Source organism: Cydia splendana, chromosome 12, assembly GCF_910591565.1.
Source record: "Cydia splendana chromosome 12, ilCydSple1.2, whole genome shotgun sequence".
Lineage (NCBI taxonomy): Eukaryota > Metazoa > Arthropoda > Insecta > Lepidoptera > Tortricidae > Cydia > Cydia splendana.
The window spans coordinates 19,463,480-19,487,886 of NC_085971.1; the positions used below are offsets into that span (position 1 = coordinate 19,463,480).

The following is a 24,407-nucleotide window of genomic DNA, read 5'->3' on the forward strand; positions in this document are numbered from 1 at the left end:
TGTCCAATTTCTTTGTCCAATGTCAGTGCGTCTCACTCTTTCATTAAAGCAAAAGGTGAGACGCAATATACATTGGACAAAGAAATTGGACAGATGGAGTACCACCCTTAAGTAAAATTAACGTTCATGCCGTTTCATGAAATGTAGAATGTAGGAAACATGTCGTTTTAAAATGAGAGCGTAAATTTAATTGTATGGGAGCGGCGTTTATGCGACGGGTTCATGTGTTTCTTGAGTAACTAAAAATACTGTAAAATGAAATGAAATACATAAATAGTAGTTCTCTCATGACTTAAGCTACACCGCAACCCCGAGCGCGGTCGTGAAGTAGATGGATTACAGTCGCGTTCCGTCGTATCTATAAGGCACTCTCATTACAATATCCTCTAGTATCCAATATGATAACGTTCCACGGAAATTAGTTCACTCGAAGTCGCGGTTGGGGTTGTAACTTTAATAGTGTTTTATGCAACCGTTGTAGGTACATATTTATAAGAGTAGTCAAAATGTGAAATAAAGGCGGAAACGCACTTGCAACCCCTCTCGTCACAGAAAAGTAATAGTACTGCCGTACAGAGAGGAAACTTCCTACAAAGCCGAAGTTTGACAGCGGTTCAGGGTCGAATCATACTGTCCTTTTCTAATATATGGCACTATCCCTTTCGGCTATTTAGGGTTGTCAAAATTCAAGCCATTATCTTATCTGTGGTCGTGCTCGCATAGGGACGTCAAGTTGTGTCAACCCTTATTGCACGGAGCAATGCTGAGCCGAACGGAGCCGAGTTTGCCCGAAGTCAGGAGTTTAGCACCCCTGCTCACGTGTCAGATGAGACTGTCGTCTGCTCGTTTGCCTCCTAAATCATAAAAATGACGATCAGGAACTGGTTCTGATTGTGCTTCCGAGATTTGACCCACACTTGATAGTTGATAATAACACGAATGTTAAAATAAATAGCTTGAAAAAAAATGCACTAAAAATCAGAATAGGTACTTAATATAATTTTATTGACAACTAGCGAACCGCCCCGGCTTCGCACGGCCTTTGCACGGCCCGAACACAAATTATACACCTGAACCTTCCTCAGGAATCACTCTATCGATAGGTGAAAACTAGTGTCCGACCGAAGGTTCGGTTTCGGTTTCGGTTTCGGGCAGTTTCGGCCAAAAAATCATGTTTCGGCTGTAGTTTCGGTTTCGGCCAAAAAACGGCCGAACCTTTCGGCCGGGCCGAAACTTACGAAATGGTACTTCGGACAAAGACCAAAAGTTGGGGAATAAGTAGGACTACAATATTAATACATACTGATTCATGTATAGGTATAGAAATTAATTGGTTTATTATAAAACACAATTCCACTAATGAGAGCGCCACTGGACGGTCGACGCAGTCTTAAGAGGCTGTCAATACCTATAACGCGCACACTGTCTAATTGTATCGGAGTGAATGAGATAGCACTGTCGCACGTAGCCTTTGGCCGAGTATCAGCTCGGCCCGAGTCGAACGATGTCTTTTTCGCTCTTATTCACTCACTTATTCAGTCATTTTTCTATCTACCTCTAATGGCAAATTTTAAGAGACGCTAAAGGCTAACCTCAACTAGTGCCGCAAAGTTGATTTTCTCAATAGTTAATATTTTGCGAAGCTGAACAGCTAACTATTGATGAAAACGAAGAAAAAACCCTTAAAAGTGTCCCCAGTACAGTTTTTCATACGAATGCTCGACCTTAGCCTCACTTTTTACCTCAATTTACCATTGGTTTGTGTTCCACATGTCCTCTACTTCAGCTTAGCATTTGGCCTCGCTGCGCCATGCTCGGCCTACGGTCTTGCTTTTTAATACAATGGACATTAGTTGGAGTCTGTGCTTAACTACTTATCCTGAAGCCTGAAGCACGGCTTTGACTTCGCATGAAAGTTCGCCTCACTGGGGCACTTCGGACTTTTAGGCCCAGGTGAAGATCGGTACCCGGCCTTGTGATATTGTTAACAAAAAATTTCGCGCTCGCTGCGCTCGCGTTTTTGGTTGGTTTTTTGGTTGACCTTGTACCAAGTCCTGGACGTTCGTCGTCAAGACGTTTACAGTAACACTTGCACTGCATGTGTTATCAAAATCGTTGCAGAATTATCTTGGTCTAACTCTAGTAATTATCTTAAAAAACTGCTTAAGTAACATCAATTTCAAGGACATTGGGTGTTGTCAGCCCCATAATATGTGTGTAAAAGGTTTTATGACATTTTTTCAACGATTTTAACAAGTCTACAAAAGTTTCGGTTTCGGTTTCGGTTTCGGCCGAAACTAGAGCCAAAGCCGAACATTCGGTTTCGGTTTCGGTTTCGGCAAAAAAACATGTTTCGGTCGGACACTAGTGAAAACCGCATGAAAATCCGTTCAGTAGTTTTTGAGTTTACCGCGAACATACGAACACACAAACAGACAGACGCGGTGAGGGACTTTGTTTTATAAGGTGTAGTGATGGCAAATATTATCAGGCTAATAAGTACCTAATATGATTATACACTTAGGTATTAATATTACCATATGACGTAAACTGAACGCAAACCAATTGCTGATCACAAAAACCATGCAAGCAAGATTGCACTCTCCATTAACACTTGCTTCGTACATTTAATTCAATTATTTCCCATAATCAATAATAAACCCTCCCACTCAAAGAACAAAGTTGAAAATTCAACGGCAGAATTGTGATTTAAGTCGTTTTGAAAACTAAAAAATGCTGAATCATTTCACTGTCAAACAAAGCGAGGCGCTTAAGAACTCCGATAAGAGTTAATATCAAAATATCATATCAGCATCTCGCGACAATTCAAAATGAAACCTTAACTACATTAATTTAAAGTTAACTTTGCATTGGCGTTCTAAAGTTAGATATGTGTAAGCAAGAGTAAGAAACAATAGTTTTCTTTGTGGGTGAAAGAGAGGAGTCTAGTTCGGCAGCTGGGTCTGGGCTAATGCACGATGTCTGGCCGGTGACGAAGATGGATGGGTCTGCTTAGCGCTTGAGACGGAATTAAAAAGAAAATTGTTTCGAACATAGTCTATGGTCTATTCAAACGTTTGACTTGAGTTTGTTTAATTGCTATAGATGGTCAAGCAAATCCTGTTAGTAGAAAAAGGCGCGAAATTCAAATTATCTATGAGACGATATCCCTTCGCGCGTACATTTTTCAAATTTGCCGCCTTTTTTTACTGACAAGATCTGCTTGACCAAGTATATATCGGGCCGGGACCGGGCCGGAGCTTCCGGCGTTGCGTTTTCTATAGAAAGCACCACGTGATCACCGATCAGCCGTTATAGAAAATGACGTGTCGGACGCAACGGCCCGAGCCCGGCCCGGTCTAGCGTGAGTCATCCCAATTGAATGCAAAAAATGCGCAATTAAGTGTGACGTTGGGCGTTAATTGTTCGTCGTTCGTTCGTAGGATAGGAAAAAAGAATAGATTGGCAATGATTTTTGCCAATCCGCTAGTGACCACGGTCATCCCATACTAAACTAGTTATGTACATAGAAAACATGCACAAAGAAAACATCCATAACTTAGAAACAAATATCTGGGAAGAACACACAATTAAATGCCCTTACCAGGATTCGAACCCTGGATCACCTGCTTCGTAGGCAGGGTCACTATCAAATAGGCTAGGAGACTGTTTCAGTTTGACTGAGTTCTCCATCCGTACAAACAGAAAAACTTAACTATCCATCGGTGGACCTTATTGCCTTTTGTAATAAGGTTTACGAACTGTCAGTTAACAGTGTGGCCGATGGTACTACTCCGTATAGTATAGGATAGGTAATTTCTGAGCAATTTCTCCATTACCAAGATATAATCTCGACCCTCGTAATTATAATGTAAGAATAAGAAATGAAAATTATTGTCAGGGTTCCCTACTCTATATAATATATAACCGCTATGGTTACCCATATAACCATTCCAGTCGCAGAATCACAAAGTGGTAACTAAATGTCAGATGTGTCGTAACAGAGTCCACACAATGTGTCTAGAATTGTTTCGAAACAAAGTGTCGTCGCCGTGTCTACACTTTTCCGTAACAAGGTGTCGACACATTTGTGTGCACTTTGCGTGCGGTTTGCGACTAAATCTGACAGCAAATTTGTGACAGCAAATGTCAATATAAAATACCTCTTGAAAACCAAGGTTTGTCAAACTACTATTAGTGTCTCGTGTGCTCGTAATTCTAGTAAGTCATCATGGGCAATGCAAATGATAATAATCGACCGAAACCATATAAACACCCAACACCCGTCAACCTTTTACAGAAAAGTTTTTAAAGAAATTCAATAAGCTACTTAGGTCAGGCAACGAATGCTCCAAAAGTTGTAGAGGGAAATGCTCGGAACACAATTTTTGACTCCGTAACTCGGTTTGACAAGTTAGGAGGTGAACATATCAAAAGTCCCCGGCCGTAGCCCTTGAGCGGGGGGGGAGAGAGGGGGCTTTGAAGGTCCCATTTTCCCGTTTTTCGATTATATCTCGGAAACTATGCATCTCAGCGACATGGCCACTTATACAAAATGAAAGTTTATTTAATTTGTTACAAGTTTATTCAGTCAATTTTTTCGATATGTTGAATAGTTTTTGAGATATCCGCTCTTGAAAGTTTATTTAGGGCTCTCAATTTTATCTTGATATATCTATATCAGTGAAGGTGCTAGGCCGTGTTTGGTATCGTTTTCGTATAAATCTGGGGTGCTGAATCCATTTAAGATATCACATTGACACCATTTCACAAAATAAAAATAAATCTTTTTAGGGTTCCGTACCTCAAAAGGAAAAAACGGAACCCTTATAGGATCACTCGTGCGTCTGTATGTATGTCCGTCTGAATACACAAAATAGTTCTTTACATATAGATGACAGGAAAAACTATTAGAAATGTGCAGTCAAGCGCGAGTTGGACTTAATGTACGGAACCCTTAATACGCGAGTCCGACTCGCACTTGGCCGGTTTTTTTGAAACTCTTCTTGACGCTTAACCGCTGAACCGATTTCGTTGAAATTTGGTATAGAAATAGTTTGCGTCCCGGAACAGGACATAGGATAGATCTTATAACCAAAATCATCTTTTGAAGGTGTGAAAAGTGGCGTGGAAATTTGTACGGGAAATCAATAACCGCTGAACCGATTTATATGAAATTTGGGATGGTCTACATCTTTGATTTAGTTAAAAATGATGAAAAAACATGACTTCAAACCTAAACTTAAACAGTATTCTTCAAGAAGTCAATTCTGAATTCCCCCCTACACCTCATTTCACACCTTTAAAGGATGATTTTTGAGATAACTTATTATATCCTGTCTCGGGACTCAAAATATATGTGTACCAAATTTAAATTAAAACTGTTCAGCAGTTTAAGCGTGAAGAGGAGTTTAAAAGAAAGTATTTTAATAAGTTTATATGTTTTTACTTCGGAATGGTGTCAATGTGATACCTTAACTAAATTTGGTACTGCGAATTTATACGAAAACGATACCAAACATGGCCTCGTAGCTTTACTGTTGTAGAAGTCAAAATGAAATTGAGAGCCCTAAATTCTTATTACTTGGCCAAACTTGTGTAGAAGGAAAAGGTAAAATAAAAGTCTTCGGCAGGAATATAAGACACAAATATATTTTTTTTTGCGTTACTATTTCATTCATCAAATATAAACATACCTTGATTATACTATTCTAGTGAGATCCTCATAGATAAACAAAAACATTTACTTAAAAAATTACAAGGTCGAAATGTCACGGAACTTGTGAGAGTAATATGTGAAAAATATAAACTTTTATGACAAAAAAAATCTGGACACAATTTAAGAATCACCCAATTGCGTCGAGGAATCATCTGTATTTTTGCTTGTTTCATTACCTCCTCGCTTCTTTTTTGTCCTTTGTATTCTGTAGCAATTTGTTAGATCTGAAAATAAAGATAACTTGCGTCGTCACGGATGTCGATTTATAGGTTTTAGGGAGTGCAGAATTCGAAAACGATGATCATTTTATAATCCAAGATGGCGGCTACGTATTTTGTCATAAAAGTGGAATCCAAAATAGTCATCATTTTCGAAATCTGTGCCCCCAGAAACCTATAAAACGACATCCATGACGACTTTTATGACATAGTGCATGGCCGCCATCTTGGAATCCAAAATAGTCATCATTTTCGAAATCTGCGCCCCCTAAAACCTATAAAACGATATCCATGACGACTTTTATGACATAGTGCATTGCCGCCATTTTTAAATTGAAAATGTTATCATTTTCGAAATCTGCGCCCCCCAAAACCTATAAAACGACACCCATGACGACTTTTATGACATAGTGCATGGCCGCCATTTTGGATTCCAAAATGGTCATCATTTTCGAAAGCGGGGCCCCCTAAAACCTATAAAACGACATACATGACGACGTTTATGACATAGTGCATGGCCGCCATCTTGGAATCCAAAATGGTCATCATTTTCGAAATCTGCGCCCTCTAAAACCTATAAAACGACACCCATGACGACTTTTATGACATAGTGCATGGCCGCCGTTTTGGAATCCAAAATGGTTATCATTTTCTAAATCTGCGCCCCCCAAAACCTATAAAACGACACCCATGACGACTTTTATGACATAGTGCATGGCCGCCATTTTGGAATCCAAAATGGTTATCATTTTCTAAATCTGCGCCCCCCAAAACCTATAAAACGACACCCATGACGACTTTTATGACATAGTGCATGACCGCCATTTTGGAATCCAAAATGGTTATCGTTTTCTAAATCTGCGCCCCCCAAAACCTATAAAACGACACCCATGACGACTTTTATGACATAGTGCATGGCCGCCATTTTGGATTCCAAAATGGTCATCATTTTCAAAATTGGGGCCCCCTAAAACGTATAAAACGACATCCATGACGACTTTTATGACACAGTGCATGGCCGCCATTTCGGATTCCAAAATGATCATTATTTTCGAAATCGGCACTCCCTAAAACCTATATATCGACACCCATCTCGACTTTTATGACAAAGTGTTTTGCTACCATCTGCATGCAAGACATTTCTATTATTTTTACGTACAAAAATGGCCCCCTGTCAACTTTCAATCGAGATTTAATCGATAATTTATTCGATTAATATTCAGATTAATTCAATTTCAATCTATGTTAGGTCGACTAAACTAATCGCGATTAAAATTTGAGAATTAACTTTTTTTATTCCATTAATTAGTCGAATAAACAGTTAATCGATTAATGCCCATCTCTGACCACGGCATTTTTACACTTTGAGAATATCTGAAAACAAATCAACACAAGGAGCCATTTTGCAAATCCAGTAACTTTGTTATTACTTTTGACAGCGCGTGTCATGTGTCAACACAGAGTCGACACAAAGTCGAAACATTGCAACTACTTTGTGACTGCAATATTTCTCAGCCTTAAACCATATTTATACATCATAATTAACAAGTTTGGTAGTATGTAAAGCGTTATTTCTGTTAGAGTCTGGCTACTGAAATTTTACCCAAATGTTTGGCGGGAAATTCAAAAAATCTTGGGCTGGTCACACTTTGTGTAGTAGGAATTATAGTTTTGATACTAGAAAATATTTTTGATTTTCTGTGCACACGTAAGGTACCTAAGGATATAAGTTAAATATACGTTGACGTGCACTCAATGCCGGCTCACATAATTTCTACTACTATGTGAAGTACAGTCAACGATAAACACATATGTTAACACTTTCTCACCATATACCATTGTAACAAGGCGAAAAATGAAATGTAGTGTAAATAAGACCTAGCTCGATCATACCGTAATATTAATGCATCACCAAAAAAATACACAAGTACTATGCCAAATATGCTAAATGCTAAGTATCAAAATATTTATAGAGCACCAACCTTCTAATTTGTTTACATTTGCTTAGGAGTTGTAAACATTGCAGTTTTTCGTTATATAACGCTACACGTCGACTTCGCACATTGTCGTAATTATTTACGAGCTTAAATAATAGTTTGCGAACCTCACTCAGTATAGACATTATTAATATTACTTAAAATAACCCCCTTATAAACCGCAAACAATTTGAATGAATGACATAAATTGTCAACTGACTTTTAGCTTTTATTTCAAATCATAGACAATTGGTGATACAACAACGAAATATCTGTCAACAATTTTTGGCTAGCCAGACTCTATTTAAGTATAGTATACGCATCGAAGTACTAAAAATGCTTCAAATAATATAGTTATGAACACAGGCACTGAGAAGTAAACAATTTCATTTCCGGCTAAACTACAACAATGTGGTGGCGCGTTGATTATATTACACTTAGTTTATCAAATCACTCGAGCAGTTTAATTCCCCATAATAATTTAAGTCATATTGTAATATAAATGCAAACAATATATAATTACGTCTTGTAATCCGTTTAAGAGATGGCGTATTAATGTCACTTATTTTTATTTAAGTATTTTTCCATCTGACAGTTTCCATTTGACAGGAACAAAATGAACGAATGAACGAATGATTTTGGCATAAAGTAGTCGCAAACCCGAAACAATGTGTGCACACGGCGACCACACTTTATGTCACTTTGTGTCATGTGTCGACCCTTCCCCATTTCTGGTAACTGTGTCGACACGGCGACGACTCTGCGACTGGAATTGTGACCGAAACAGACGGTGTCGACACAAGATGTGTCAACACCGCGTCGTAACGGCGACTGGAAATGGTTGTATGGGTATACAACCATATAAAGCCAAAAAAAGAATGGAGTAAATTGTATCATTGTTAATTGAACATGTATCCAAAAGTAAGTGGTATATATTTAATATTAGAGTTAGACCAAGAAAAGTCTGCAGCGATTTTGAGTGCATACGCAGTGCAAGTGTTATTTATACGTCACGCGTCATAATTTCATAGAAGTTTGACGTTTAAAATGACACTTGCACTGCGTGGGCTATCAAAATCGCTGCAGACTTTTCTTGGTCTAACCCTAACTCACTTTTTGCGTCGACACTATTAGGGCAGGGCAGGCCTAGACCCGCGAAACCCTCCTGTTAGTGTTCTGGAGGCTCCGTAGAAACGGAAAGTGGCCGGCGCAAGGACGCCCGGTGTCCCTCGCTGTAGCGCAAGCCACGAGTGGCAGCGACTAAGGCGGTCTTCGCATTCTTCACAAGGGAAGTGCGAAATTGCATACGTGTGACAACCGCGTAAATGGCAGAGGTAACGGGAGCCTATAAAATGATTAAAATATAGGCTGGCAAACCAATTTTGTCAGTAGAAAAAGACGGAGAAATGTAGGCACGAAAGGTCTGTCACCCATACAATTTTTGAATTTCGCGCAGTGGTTACTGGACGCTTCCGTAGTCCAATATGTGGTCAAGACGGCCAATTCCACAGACTGGACATATTAAAGTAGACTGCGCTCTCGCCTCCAGGAAACGTGCCGAACGAAATTGTCTTTTCTTTTTTTTTGTAACAATTGAATGAGTGTTGCCACAGCTAAACAAAACATGCTACCATTTTCCATGCTAAATTTGTAGAGCGAATGACGCCACAAGTGCCACTGTCCGTCGAATTCCTCGGAGCTTTATTTATCTTGACCGAACCGAAGCATTAGGGCTCATTTAGACGATGCGAGAACTCGCATGCGAGTTTCATTACATTGCGGGTGTTAATCGGTCGGTTGAATTGGACGTAACAGCCCAAAGGGCTGATATAGACAGCGCGCGAACTCGCATGTGATTTTATTACATTGCGGAGTATTAGTTACGTCCAATTCAACCGACCGATCAAAACCCGCAATGTAATGAAACTCGCATGAGAGTTCTCGCATCGTCTAAATGAGCCCTTCAGCCCTAAAGGCTCTAAGTTCATCACGTGGGCCGTCTCTCACGTTCAGGTTCTATAAGATTTTGTGGCGTGCAGGAGTGTTTTTCCAACTGCTCACCGCCGTCGAAAGCTCATTCAAACCAGTATAAATAATGTACTGACTTTTATCAAATAGAAAGACATTTCAAATATTTGCAGTAATTTACGTTACCGTCATACAAAATGTATGAAAGATGGTAACGGAATCGAAAATTAGAAAAATCCAATTTTGAAATAAAAAACCGGACAAGTGCGAGACTGACTCGCCCACCGAGGGTTCCGTACTTTTTAGTTATTTGTTGTTATAGCGGCAATAGAAATACATCATCTGTGAAAAGTTCAATTTCAATTTCAATTTCAATTTCAATTTTTTATTAATAAAATATACATTTTACACGTCAAATTTGTAACAAACAACATATTTTATATTATTAAATCTAGGTACATTTTGTTGTCAATCAGTCATATTACAATATTGGATATTTTTTATAATAGATTACTTATTAGCTTAAATATTACATGTGCATTTATTATTTATTCATTGAATATATTAAAAAAACTCATCAATCGAGTACAAAGCGTCTATTTCAAGTTTCGCTTTTACTTGTCGCACAAATGAATTGTAACTTGAAGCCTGTTTAATTGCTGGAGAGATTGTATTGTAAACCTTAGTACCAATGTAGTTAGGACATTTTTTAGCTTTAACGAGCCGTGTGTGAGGTAAGTTAAGCTCATGCCGGCGTCTGGTAATGGAGCCGTGCGTATCAGCGTTGGTGCGGAACAGATGAATGTGTTTTCTTACGTACTTAGCCAGTTCTAGGATGTACAGACTGGGTAAAGTTAAGATTTTGTGATGCCTGAACAGGTCTTTTGCAGGATGATCCCAACTCACACCGGCGATAACACGCACTGCTCTTTTTTGGAGCCTGAATACTCTCTCTCGTTCCGCAGCCGAGCCCCAAAGGTCAATTCCATAGATTAAAATAGAGTTAAAATAACCGTAATAGGCCTTCTTTACGTTAGTGGAGCTGAGGCATGGTCGCAGCCTGCTAAGAGCAAAGCAAGCAGAGGACAGTCTTTTACATATGTTGTCGATATGGGGTGCCCATTTCAATCCAGCATCAATGGTTAGCCCCAGATACTTTACTTGGTCAACTTGAGGCACAGGTTGGCCATTGCACATAATATTTAATGAGTACTCATAATGACTTGAGCAACGCAGACTAAAGTGAATGATGTGTGTTTTCTCCACATTCAGGTGTTCCACGTTCAAGTGTCTTACTAGCGCGGTTCATGAGATACAGCCTGGTGACAAACAGATAGACAGACGGACAGTGGAGTCTTAGTGATAGGGTCCCGTTTTTACCCTTTGGGTACCGAACCCTAAAAAGTGCAACTTTCAATAAAATGGTCCTCATAAAGTATATACAATTCACTTTATCTACAATAGTCCCAATGCCTGCTGCTGCTGCTGCTGCTGGGTGTTTATTGTTGCGCCTGTGGACGGGTTCCAGCAGGCGTTCTACATGACATTAAAGCTCTCCAAGGGGCCTCTACGTGTTGGATCTATATGGGGATATTAAAAGACCGTGTGTAGCGGCTAGAAAGACGCAAGCCTATCAAAAGACCGGGAGTTACAATTGAGTTCGACTCACCTATAACTCTATAAGCGTTAGGAATACACAGAGCAGACGCAGTGAGTTCGTTTGCATGCATTCTTCTCTAAACTAGTTTCGTACGAAAGTGACTAACTAAATATTTCAACGGGTGAACCTTGAAAATAGGTTAGTATGTGGGCCGCGTGTGAAATGGTGTATGTTTTGATTTGTTTTTCTTAGAATAAGGCAAAAAAGAAAGGATTATGATTTTAGCAACCACTGTAGACTGGCCCGGAAACGTAAGCCCTGATGGTAAGCAATCTCCGAAGCCTATGGACGCCTGCCACTTCAGAGGTGTTACATGCGCTTTACCGACCCTAACACTCCGCACCCTCGTTGAGCTCTGGCAACCTTACTGACCGGCATGAAACACAACACTATCAATAGGGGACTAGCTAGTGTATGATGTACGTATAGTCACTACTTGCCTATCTATCCCGTGGCTACGTGGCTACTGGTAGAGCCGGTAGCCAATAATTGTGCTTTTGGTAGATGTTGACGATGTAATTACCGTGTGTAGCGGCTAGAATAATATGGATAATATTTATATAATTTGAGCTATAGCTGGAGTCTGTGCTGAAAGAGATGAGTCGTGGAATGTATGAGGCCCAATACACTCCACGACTCTTCTCTTTCCGAACAGACTCTAGGTAGTCTAGATATGTACAGATAGGCTAAAAAATAAGTGCATTCCCGGTGCCAGGGAGATTTTGGGTTTATACTGAGCAACTTTTACTATGGGACCAACCCCGAAATCGCAAAAAAATTTGGCTGTTTCATACATTTTGGCTGGTCCATTTTCTATGGGAGAGTAAATTTTTTTTTCGCGTTTCGGGGTTGCTCCCACCCATAGTAAAAGTTGCTCAGTATACCTAATCCCAAAACCTCCCTGGCAACGGGAATGCACTTATTTTTTGTATAATTCACCGTGTATTGTTATTTATAATCTAATTCTATGACCTGGCCACGACAGGTAGGTAAATAAAAAAGAAAATGAACGTTTTCCAAAAATAATGTACATTGCATTCATGTCTTCAAATTATTTCTTAGTTCTTGGGCTCATTTTACTCAGAATCATTTGTAAATTCACGCCTCATACATGAAAAGCCCAAGAAGTCAATATTTTGAAGACATGAATGAAATGTAATTTTTTTTGGAAAACGCTCAAAAGCAATCGTATAATAAGTCGTATCCACACTAAACGAGCGCTTGTCTTGATCGCACACTATTTACACATGTGATGTGAGCGAGCTAAGTACGTGCACACGCGCTGGGGGCACTGGCTACTTAGCTAGATTTGAATTAAAGGCTGGCTAGCCGTAACCGTAAGTAACTGCAACAATTTTAAATTTACGTAAAGTAAGTGACAAATTTTCAATGAAAGAGTCATGAATAAGTATATCTTAGTTTTTAGGTTGTAATTTTTTGATTTTTTTGTGTCTGTATATCTGACTCGTGTAATTATATTCAAAAAGTTGTGGGCTATTAAATCGCCGAAAAACAAATTGACCTCGTATAAACAGTTTTTCAAGACAAGCCAGCGCTGGTTGCCAGCATAGAACGCTTGTCTATTCCCGCCAGTGCTGGCTTGTCTGAAGACTGGCGCCAGCGTTACTGGCTTCTAAACCTAGCTTAATCTCAAGCATTAACCACAAGCAGTACCGTCTTTACCATAAGGGCACACGGGGCCCGTGCCCAGGGCCTCCATCGTCAGGGGGCCTCGAAGGACAGACAGTAACAGTATATTTGATTACCCATAATAAAGAGAAGATCATAGTAGAAAAATGTTAGTTTAATTCGCTTTCTTTACTTTCCAAAAAGGCCCCAAATTCTTATGTGCCCCAGGGCCCCAGCATAGTTTAAGACGGCCCTGACCACAACCCCGTCTCGGTGTGCCGTACTCTCAGTCCAGTTACTGACCTCCTTCCTTTTATTTCTTTTTCTCCTAATAACGTAGTATTTGGAAGATTAATACGCCAGCGCTAATGCATATCATTATTATGAGTGGTTTTTCATAAATGTGTTTTGACGTATGAGTATTTGGACTAGAAGGGCTAGCATGTCTTCGTGGCTGTTCATGAAAGAGCGAAACAACAGGTTTTATAGACTGAAATAGATGTCATATACCAAGGCGCCATTCATTTATTAAGTAAGAAGATTTTTGTCAGTTTTTGACCCCTTCCCTCCCCTTAGATAAGAAAAAATAAGTATAATCTGACCCCCTCCCCCCTATATTACCATATATTACGTAAGAATCTAAAGAAAAAAAAGAGAACACGTTTGGTTCGTTTTAGTGTTTGTTTAAAAAAAAGAACATTATTGGAATGTTTATTTGTACCTACAAAGGTACTGGAACGCGTTTAAGCTAACTCTGCACCGTGTTTGATAGCATAGAGTGTGGAAGTCTAGAAGTATTATTTTGAACGTCATAATTTGATAAAAATTGAAAAAAAACCGCATCTTTGCGATCTTACTTAAGAATTAGGAAACCCCTCCCTCCCCTTTGTAAGACAAAATAAGATATGTTCGAGTCCCCTCCCCCCCTAAATCGTCTTACGTAATAAATGAACGGCGCCCTACGGAAGAAAAATAAAAGACGCGTCAAGATCGCGTAGTTTTTAGGGTTCCGTACCCAAAGGGTAAAACGGGACCCTATTACTAAGACTTCGCTGTCCGTCCGTCCGTCCGTCCGTCCATCCGTCCGTCCGTCCGTCCGTCTGTCACCAGGCTGTATCTCACGAACCGTGATAGCTAGACAGTTGAAATTTTCACAGATGATGTATTTCTGTTGCCGCTATAACAACAAATACTAAAAACAGAATAAAATAAAGATTTAAATGGGGCTCCCATACAACAAACGTGATTTTTGACCAAAGTTAAGCAACGTCGGGAGTGGTCAGTACTTGGATGGGTGACCGTTTTTTTTTTTGCTTTTTTTTTAGTTTTTTTTTTTATATGGTACGGAACCCTTCGTGCGCGAGTCCGACTCGCACTTGCCCGATTTTTTTTCTAATGCTAGAAAAAACGAACTATAGGTAATTAAATTGATCGTTGGAAGGTAATTTAAAGCTTGAAATAGCCCAAGAGACACCTTCTCAGTCGTTTAATTTTAGTTGTTAATAACATTATATATTTTACAATAATAGTATTAACCACCAACTGCACAAAAGGGAGAAGAAGTAGAGGCAGGGCTCGATGGTCTGATGCCATACGCGACGCCCGTGCGTCAACATCCAGGGGGCAATACAGTTAGCCCATAACAGGGGGGTTTGGAGAGCGGTGGTGAAGAACTGCACTCCTGATGGTCACGACCCTCAGCCTTGAGGAACCGACACAGAAGAAGAAGCACCAGTTGGCCTCGGCTGGGCGGAGCTGGAAGAGGCAGCGCTGGACCGCAAAAAATGGAAATCCCTTCTGAAAGCCCTATGTCCCTGATGAGGGATAACAGGATATCATCATCATCATCATCAATAGTTATTAACATCATCGCCCTTTACAACGTTGGGTAAACCTCATGCTAGGCTGTCGATTTCTTTCATTTCACTTGAATGAAAAGTACCTGTAGACAATTTGCATAAAAGTATTGAGATGGACTATGAGATCAGTGAGGGTTTTTTTGCATTATTTTATTTAGTTTCCTTTTTAACATTATTCAGATCGGAATGTATAAATGCAAGTCATAGTTATAGGTCCATCTAAGCTAACTTTGCAACGAATTGAACATAGCAAAGTGAGGGAATGTCATTATATCCACGAGGTGCAGCCGCCGCGAGCACTCGAGCCTGAGTGACTAAAAATTCAAGTGAGTGAAACCGTTGTCGTCTAAACAGTTTAAAATATGTCTCACGAAAGTTTAATTTCGATTATAAACATTTTTTAATGGCTCCTCTACACGATGGGCCAGCGCCGGCCACGCCAAAGGACGCAGCCATTCGGTAGAATGAGATAGCAATATCACTTGCTCCCTCTAACGCAAAAATGCGTCTCTTGGAGTGGCCGGCGCTGGCCCATCGTGTAGAGGAGCCATTAAATTTGACATGAATGATTGAATGATGACATTTCCACAGTTTGTCATTGGCGTCATTGCAAATCAGCTGGGTTTGACTCTATAGCTATTTGTCGGCTATGGTACAGGTATTCTATACATTTAGTTTCACATGATGTTCGACTACTTGATTTTATAATAAATAAATAAAATAAAATAAAATAAATAAATATTAAGTACCTACTTATATAATAGGATTTTTTTTTTCAAAGATTGACCTAGTCCCAAAGTAAACTCAATAAAACTTGTGTTGACAATTGTTAAAATTAATTATTGATTTGTTTTTATGCAGGGGAGGCTGGGGAGACTTGATCCTATAGGAGACTAGGTCACCTAAATTATTAAGTAATATTAAATTTAAAATATACCTAAACAGCAATTCTAACTAAGTCTAGCGATTGGTTCCTTTTAGGACATTTATTTATTTATGGTTATATAATTTAGGCGACCAAGTCTCCCCTACCGATTTTCAAAATTATATCAGTCAGAGTTTTGGATATGTGCATGACTTGTTGTTTTGTATAAGTGTAGTTGATATATCCATCACAATCAATACTTCGATGTTGTGCATAGTTAAATACTTAAGATAACATGGTTTTTCAAAAATGAATATATTCACCGTTTTTCTAATTCCTCCTAACAAGCTTCCATTTTGTTCCTAAAAACTACACGAGTTTCCTTTGTAAGAAAAAGGAAAAAACGAAAAACTGACCGAATGCATCGGAGAATTCGACGAAAATCATAAATCGAAGAGTGGATATGCAAATCCTACGTCATTAGAACGTACGTAGCCTGAAAACCTTTCGTATCTATCATTCATTAGCAGTGCTGGTACTAACCATTTAGATAAAAAACATCATAAGTCTACGAAAATCTAAGCCTTTTAAGCCTTTTTGGAATGAAGAGGTGGAATCGAACACGACATTTTTTACAATCCCCCGCACAAAGACCGCCCCACAAGCAAACCGTACAAACACTGTCAATGTGTGAGTGAAAAAAATCCCACTGACCCCCCACACATACGCGGCGCCGCGAAAAAATCACCGACACAAAGAAAGTCTACCGAAAACTTCAATACGAACTTTTACACGCACACTTTTATAAGCCTCACACAGACGATATACGTACGAGGATGGTTGGGTTGTGTGCGTGGATGCAGCGCGTTGAGATGCAAGCTAAACTTAGATGTCGATGTGTGCGTGCTCACAGTTGCAAGATCCGAAAACTTGGTGAAGACGCATGTGCACGCAACTTGCAGCATTAACCCCAACCCAAACCTAACCCTATGTTTATAAAAATAAAGTTCATTTTCATTTGATGCAATTGTCATATAAGTCTTATTGAGTGTGAAGCTTGCTGCGCAAGCGGGTAGTTTTCATATAAAACTTGGTGGCGCGAGATGCAGCGAGCAGGACGGAGATAATGCATCTCTTTCGCCACCCGCCGCCCGCGGCAGGGGGAGGGGGGCAGTGTCGCGTTGATGAACATTTCTCTCGTTTTTCTTTATTTTTACGCGAATCGTTTTTAAAGGGTTTCGTCATAATTGCTAAGAGATTATGTTGACAGGGGTGTTCCTGGAGTAAACAAATACTATCACGTGTCTTGGATTACAATTATTCGCCACGATAAATACTTTGAAACAAAAACAATGGAAGCTATATTCACATTTCTGAATTTTTCATGATGCTGAGGCTTTTGTTACTGCCATGCCGAATGCTTTTATTTATCCAAAAAAAAACAGTAGAACTTTACTTTAAATATTCGCGGCTATATTTCTCAATGAATAAATAAAGTTTGAACGAAACGCAATAGTAACATTACACGTACATGTGCTAAAAGAAACAAAACGCTGAAAAAAAAACAAAACAACTCAAGTAAACACGCCGGTCGCGGAACGCGGGAAAACCTTTCCCGCCTTTTCTCTGAGACGTTTTTGCAAAGATTTCTAATGCGAATCTTATAAGAATAGGTACTTTTACGTATATTTTTAATTATTATGTATAAAGTAAGATTCTAACAGGAAAAATAAAAGTTTAATGATAGTTGGGCAGATAAAAGAATGCTTTTGTCTCAACGAAGTTGCGCCCTGTTCGAAAACCATTATAAAAATTGGCTTTTTAAATTTTCGTTCCGTTCGTGCACTCAGAATTTCACCGGCCAGTATTTTTAAATTTGGAAAACCTAGGATGATCCGTGTTTAGGCATATTTCAGGCGCATCCACAGCGAGGGGAAGAGAAAAAACAAAAAAACGTCCGTCGGGCGGCAGTTAGGCAGCAGCCACGGCGCGCGCCGGCCGCGTCCATCCTTCATATTATTTTATTACGTGTTTCATTTCGCGTAGCCTTTGGACGGCGCTAGTTTTGCGGCGCGAACGTGAAAATTGTGACTTTGGACCCTAAATCATGGAACCGTTTCACTCGACAAGCAAAAATTATTATCCCTCGGCAAAATTATTCAAAATAACCGCAACTATACGCAGTTCAAACTAGGTTTTCGTTTCTATCTTTTTGTTTGACACAAACTACAGTTAAAGTTTTTGTTGGTATTTTTTGTTTTTTTTTTAACAAACCGGGAAGATGACACTGTAAGCGACAAGGACTCGTACAACAAGAATTAAGAAGGAGAACAGAAGAGAAGTAGAAGATGGCGCTTGCATCCTCTGTGAGCTTGTACTACTCGATAGTGCAGCGGGCGGCGAGGCACTATTTAGAAGATTACTGTCATACAGGTAAGATTAGAAAAAAAATAGTTTCTTTTTTTTAGAAAAAATCGCGTCTTCAAATAAAAAATATTTAATACGGAAGAAATATTTTTAAATCGTAAAATGGTCAGAAAAAACAACGACGTAAAGAAATTAACAAAAAATAACTTTAATAGGGCAAAAAAATCATGAATTAAATGTTGTTTATTATTTTTGTTACAATTAATAATGCCCGGAAATGGCAGGTACATACTCCGTAAAAAAACTTAATTGATTAAATCAATAAATTAAATCCAGATAAAACAAACTTATTTTATTGCAGACATCATTAATCCAAATAACTTTTGCAATTAAAATTAAAATTAGGTATACTAGTAAAAATTATAAAGATTCATGATTAATTAATCAAATACTTTAATTAAATTACGAATTTCCGAAACAAATACCTAATGGGTAGTCCTAGACGAGACAATAAAAAAAAAATAGTTTTTTAATTCTAATTATTCAGACAAATGTAAGTACCATGGACCTAGAATACTACGGACGTAGTTTTGCTAAGACAAAAACTGTGATTCCATCATCCACCAATTTCCTAGTATTTACGCGTGACACACACACATTGACAGTTATCTCAATGCCCTCATCCACCAATTTGCCGTCAGACGGATCGAAACATCAGTGAAGTAAATTTGTCCAAGAAAAATGTAAAATATGCCGGCATGCGTAGTTAAATCCTGCAAGAATTGTACCGATCGAAAGAAAAAAAGTGACGGAATAACTTTTCATAGCTAATTTTATGAATTATCACGGTATAGTACATAAAATCTCCATATTTCATTATTTATAAATGCGAAACAGGAGTGTGACCAGTAAGTTGAATAGGGTAATTTCCCGAAAGTAGGGTAATTGATGTCCTTCTTATTAAATCATTATGTGTATAAGAGATCATTAATTAGGATATTTAGGTAAATAGCTAAATTACTGATTTTGCATTTCAAACTAGGTCGGTATGGTAATTTCCCGATAATAAGGAGATTAAAGACGTTTACATGAATAATGTTTGATAGTTAACGTTTATTTGTTATGTAAGGTAAACATACACATGGTGCTCGACGCGGTCCCAGTCCAGTACATGTCATCTTGAAACTTAAACTCTAAATCATAATTAGATTCCAAAAAATGTTGCCACTGCAATAATTTGTTTGTAAAATAGTAAATTCCTTTTTATAAATAAATACGCTAAGATTATTTATTTATTTATTGGTAATTTTACGACTACGATTTAAAAAAGTACTTTTATTTACTTATTTTTACATAAATACAAGACGCGCTAGTAAAAAGTGGCAACATTGTCTTACTTTTTTTGGAATCTAATTATGATTTAGAGTTATAAGTCATTGTCAATAGAGGTGACAGCAAGGTGTCATCTATTGGGCATTAACATGTCGAGCACTAGTACATTTACCTTATATATATTTATTTATTGTTTAAAACCAGATATGATACAAGTTAAATATCATTAGGTATTGAAAATAATATTTGCACAAAGTAATTGTGCAACAATGCGCATTTTCAAGACCTATCAGTTAGATACACACTTTTTTTTATTGTCTAACGTAAAACTGTCCTGTTTTAATATTTGAAAACAAGGACGATATTGAAAATAATTGTTTCACCATTAGGGGAGAATTTGTGTTACATGGTATCACTCGTCTACAAGCACACTTTCAAACCGTCCGCCATTGCAGTGTCACAGTTTGTCTTAAATGACATTCCCTCTGTCAAATATATAACTCTATGGTAAGTACCTATATTAACTCACATTTCTATCACGGGTCTATCACGAATTTATTTTATTACCTTTATTTGGGTCTATATATATATATGTGACTTAATATGTGTTTAAAACGCGAAAGCTTAAAATATTATAAATGTACATAAATATATTTTAATTTATCAGCAGCTATTTAGCAGATTACAAAAGAAATCAATGATTACTAAATACATAAATATGAAATCATAATATTCATAATGATTGTAAAAATATACAGAATTGAACAAAAAAAAATATTTCATTGTGCATTAAAATTAAAAAACATAAAAGCGCGTCAAAAAAGTAATAAAGTTAAACGAATGTAGTTGAAACCTAGCAACCAACTTGCCGACGGCACTTTAGTCTAATTAGCCAGTTATGGTAACTATAACATACCTACATCTTATGTATGAATATGTATGAGCGCGGAACAGCTCATCATAGTCATGATGAGTGCTAAATAATGACACCTGTTCACTGCCCGACTTTAGTTGCGATTTGAGACAATCATAATTTTATATTGCAAGTCCAGTAGTTAATAACATGTTTACGGACATACTGTTTGACTGTTGTAATACAACAGATCTAAAAATTCCACATTTCAAGCCTCATTGCCTTTCAGACATATAAATACTGCATAAGAGATTAAATACACAAGATAATGTTTTAATTTATGCCTTACAATATAAAGTATGCCCTATCTATCTCTATAAAGGATTAATAATTCGATAAAAATATACTATACTTAATTCAAAATTAAGTACTGAAGAGTTCTAAGTAACTACCACTTAACTTAAACTTATTGAAGAGTTATTTCGGTTGACTACGGTGTCATTTGAAGTTAAGGCTGCACGCGGCTAATTTGTATTGTGCTACGGAAGTTTAAGTTAAATACTTAAACCTGACCTATCTTTTACCAATATACCACGGTGCAACAACTTTACAAATTAGAATTAGGCTGTAGTTGGAAGCGGAGCTTATTCCAATTTTAAAAATGATACCACAACAAAAATTATCATCTATTCCCTATAGGAAATAGTATTAGGAAAAGAAAGGTAAAAAATGTAGTGTCAAAACATACTACCGCCGCCGGCACTCAGCTGGCTAATTACTTACACTTATAAACAATGAAAATGAAATACCTACTTCCTTCAATGGTAAGATCAAAGACGTTTTTACAATAAAACCACATTTATATTCGATCAAAAAAAGAGATAGGACTAATTGACTACTTTTATTGCACTCTAACTTATAGAGACCTCATCTCATTACGTGATTTTAATGAAATGTATTGAAATGAAAATCTTTATTAAAATAATAAATAAATAATAAATTATGTTTATTAAATAATTTTAATCTTTTTTTAAATAAAATATACAACAATGATTATAGCCTAGAATTAGAAAGAAAGAAAGAATGAAAGAAAATACATTTATTTATGTCAAATCAAACCAGTTAAGGGTAACTCGCTGGACAACGAATGGCCAGCTTTAAACTAAATAATACAACATATTTTAAAATTGTAACGCGTTTCTTTTTAGTTAGATTTAGCCGAGACCCAGACGAGAGGTAAAAGTAATTGCTTTTATTTGGCGTTATTGTTATCTTTTATTATAATTAAGCATTTTAAGCACCGTTAGAGTTAGTTTTTGCGATCATTGTAGGTAAGTATGTATTTACATAACTACTACGTATAGTAAAATAGATGCCAGATTTGTTATACAAAGCAGAAATTTCATTTTCAACTCTATTAAAAAAGTGAAATATCCAATGGGATTCTCTTAGCCCCACTTGCACAACTAACCCGGGGTTAACCAGTTAAACCTAGAGTTACCATGGTTACCACTACAATTTGACTCTGGGTTAACGGTTTAACCGCTTAACCCCGAGTCAATTAGTGGGATGGTGCAAGTGGCGCTTAGTTGGTCTCTTTGGTATACCTAAAGAATATTCACAATTATTGATTTATGTATTTTTATAAAAAAAAACAGTGATCACATTTGCCCTCTGCATGCCCTATGTCCAAAAAAAGCCGTGAGCAAAATTATAAAAATAATCTGTAAAATATCGTGACTCTAATAAATAACTTAAAACCATAATAATATATATACAAACCTGATGATACGTTTTAGTGTACAGTACAGTGATGCACAAAAGCGTTAATATATAAATATTGTTGTAAGAAATAAAATCCGACGAGGAAGTGAAAATAATGAATTTCAAGATTAATAACTTTTCACTAAGATGTTATTTAGTATTTACCTTTAAAATTAATCACTTTTTTTTTAAATAATTGAAAATAAAAGAGGAAACATTTTGGGACACCTTTTTCGACATGACGATTTTTGATATATAAAGACCATTACAGAAGTCAAAATGGAAGCAAATAAGAACTTACATTGACCAAGTAAAAAAAAGTAAACGTCGTACGTATCAGACGGTAAAAGAGAAGGCATATGATAGAGATACTTGGAAATTGCTCCACCAACATGAACCCAGTTCTTTAAACACATGATGATAAAATATACTTCGGAACATTTTATTCCCAAAATGACTTCCATGAAGAAAGCTTTCGAAACACCTTTTAAAGTAGTCTAAAATTAGATTTTAACTTTTTAGTTCCTCCTCAAAGGCCTTAATTAAATACAGTAATATAAACCATAACCTACGTGGTACAGTCAAAGAATTTAATTTCAGTGCTATTTCTTACCTTGTCACAGTGACAATCATTATGAAAGTCGCTAGGGACCTCATACTATTGTCACTGTGACAAAGTACGAAATGGTACTGAAATTATATTCCTTAACCACTTTTACAAATCACTCTCTACACTGAATGCTCATATTCCACTAATTTTGCTATTAAATTGAATCACGTCCCGCCGGCGTCACCCAAAAAAAAGCAACAATACTTTTAATAATATCACGATAAATTAGATTACGAAGAAATATTGTAATTTAGCGGTTTAGTACAGTGCTTAAAAATTCAATTTGTTATTTGTAGTGGACGGAAATTAATTACTTATATTTTAAAACATTTTTAATTTTACAGAGCTTTTAACTTTATCTTTCTTGTTTTTCATATACCTACCTATTTTGTTTTACGAGTATCAAGCTAATTCAAAAGTTTCTTTTAGTACCTACGGGTAATATTTTTTTTTTAACTTTAGGACATATACCTATATAAATTGTAATTAATGTAAGCAATTATAATTAGGTATAAACGAAAAACATGTATTAAAAATTTACGTACTAGGTACAAAAAGCACATTCTTGAAGTACTTTCAACGCCCGGCTAGTCAATGCGTTTATATGTTAATGCAGTGCATCTTCAAATGTAGGCCATGCATCTCGTATTTGGGCTCTTTAGAAGAACATTCTTGCAGACCTTATTAAAAATATTGATGCGCGGCGGAAATGATAATTTTCAGTTTTAATTTTAAGTATTTTTAAACTCTTAATATTCGTATGATATTATTATAGGGCACTATTTCCATTTTGCAAACATGGTTACTCTATTGTTCCAGCAGTTATGATGTTTTTTTTTTTTATTGAATAAAGCTAAGTAGCATTTATCCACAATCTCACCCGATGGACCAGTAACGTCCGTACATTATGTGTAAAAAATTACTTCCAGACACAAAAAAGTGTTGACCAAAATTTTCTTCTAAGCGACGGGTAGATTAAAACCTAGCACTTTCGTGCAGCACAGTCCGCCGACCGGCTACTACGTTTATATGCAAATGCAGTGCATCTTGAAATGTCAAGGTCAGAATGCACGTAATTGGGGGACTTGTTTCTGCACTTTATTGCATTGTTAACGATAAGTTTAAAGGGAAATAAATTGGCAGATTGATACAAGTGGAGGGGAGTTTATATCTTCTACGCATTGGCATAAGGTCTACGGTCTACGACGGTTCAGGTCCACGAAAATCGAAGTTCGCAAAATGCGGGCATCTTTCTCTGTCACTCTAATTAGGCCTTCATTGGAGTAAAAGAGGAAGATCTCCGCAAATTGTAATTTTCGATTTTCGCGGTAGGCCCTCTGATTTGTTTAGAACCTTTGGAAAAAAAATCAATACGGGTGTGGCATACGGATAAGTGTGGCTGGTCTTCACATTGGGGTCTGTCTACACTTTCTTCTTCTTCTTCGTCGTTCCCTCATGACTGAGGATCGTGACCAACAACTATGTCCCTCCATTAATCGCGAACAAGGGCTATGCGGGCTGCCCTCTGCATGGAACCACATGCTTGTTTTATGGAATCCGATCATCTTGCAGGGGCTCTTCCTCTAC

The 24,407-nt window shown here is 37.5% G+C and overlaps 1 protein-coding gene and 1 long non-coding RNA gene across 2 annotated transcripts in view; both read left to right on the plus strand.

The window, feature by feature from the left end:
* LOC134795738 (uncharacterized) overlaps positions 1-24,407 on the plus strand; it is a 319,587-nt gene that overhangs the window by 43,656 nt on the left and 251,524 nt on the right. The window lies entirely within an intron of this gene.
* Positions 17,382-24,407, plus strand: part of LOC134795665 (zinc finger protein 3) — a 63,560-nt gene continuing 56,534 nt past the window's right edge. The window contains exon 1 of the mRNA XM_063767581.1: positions 17,382-18,327. Coding sequence (XP_063623651.1) covers positions 18,243-18,327 — 85 coding nt within the window. The 5' untranslated portion in view covers positions 17,382-18,242. The remainder of the gene's footprint in view (positions 18,328-24,407) is intronic.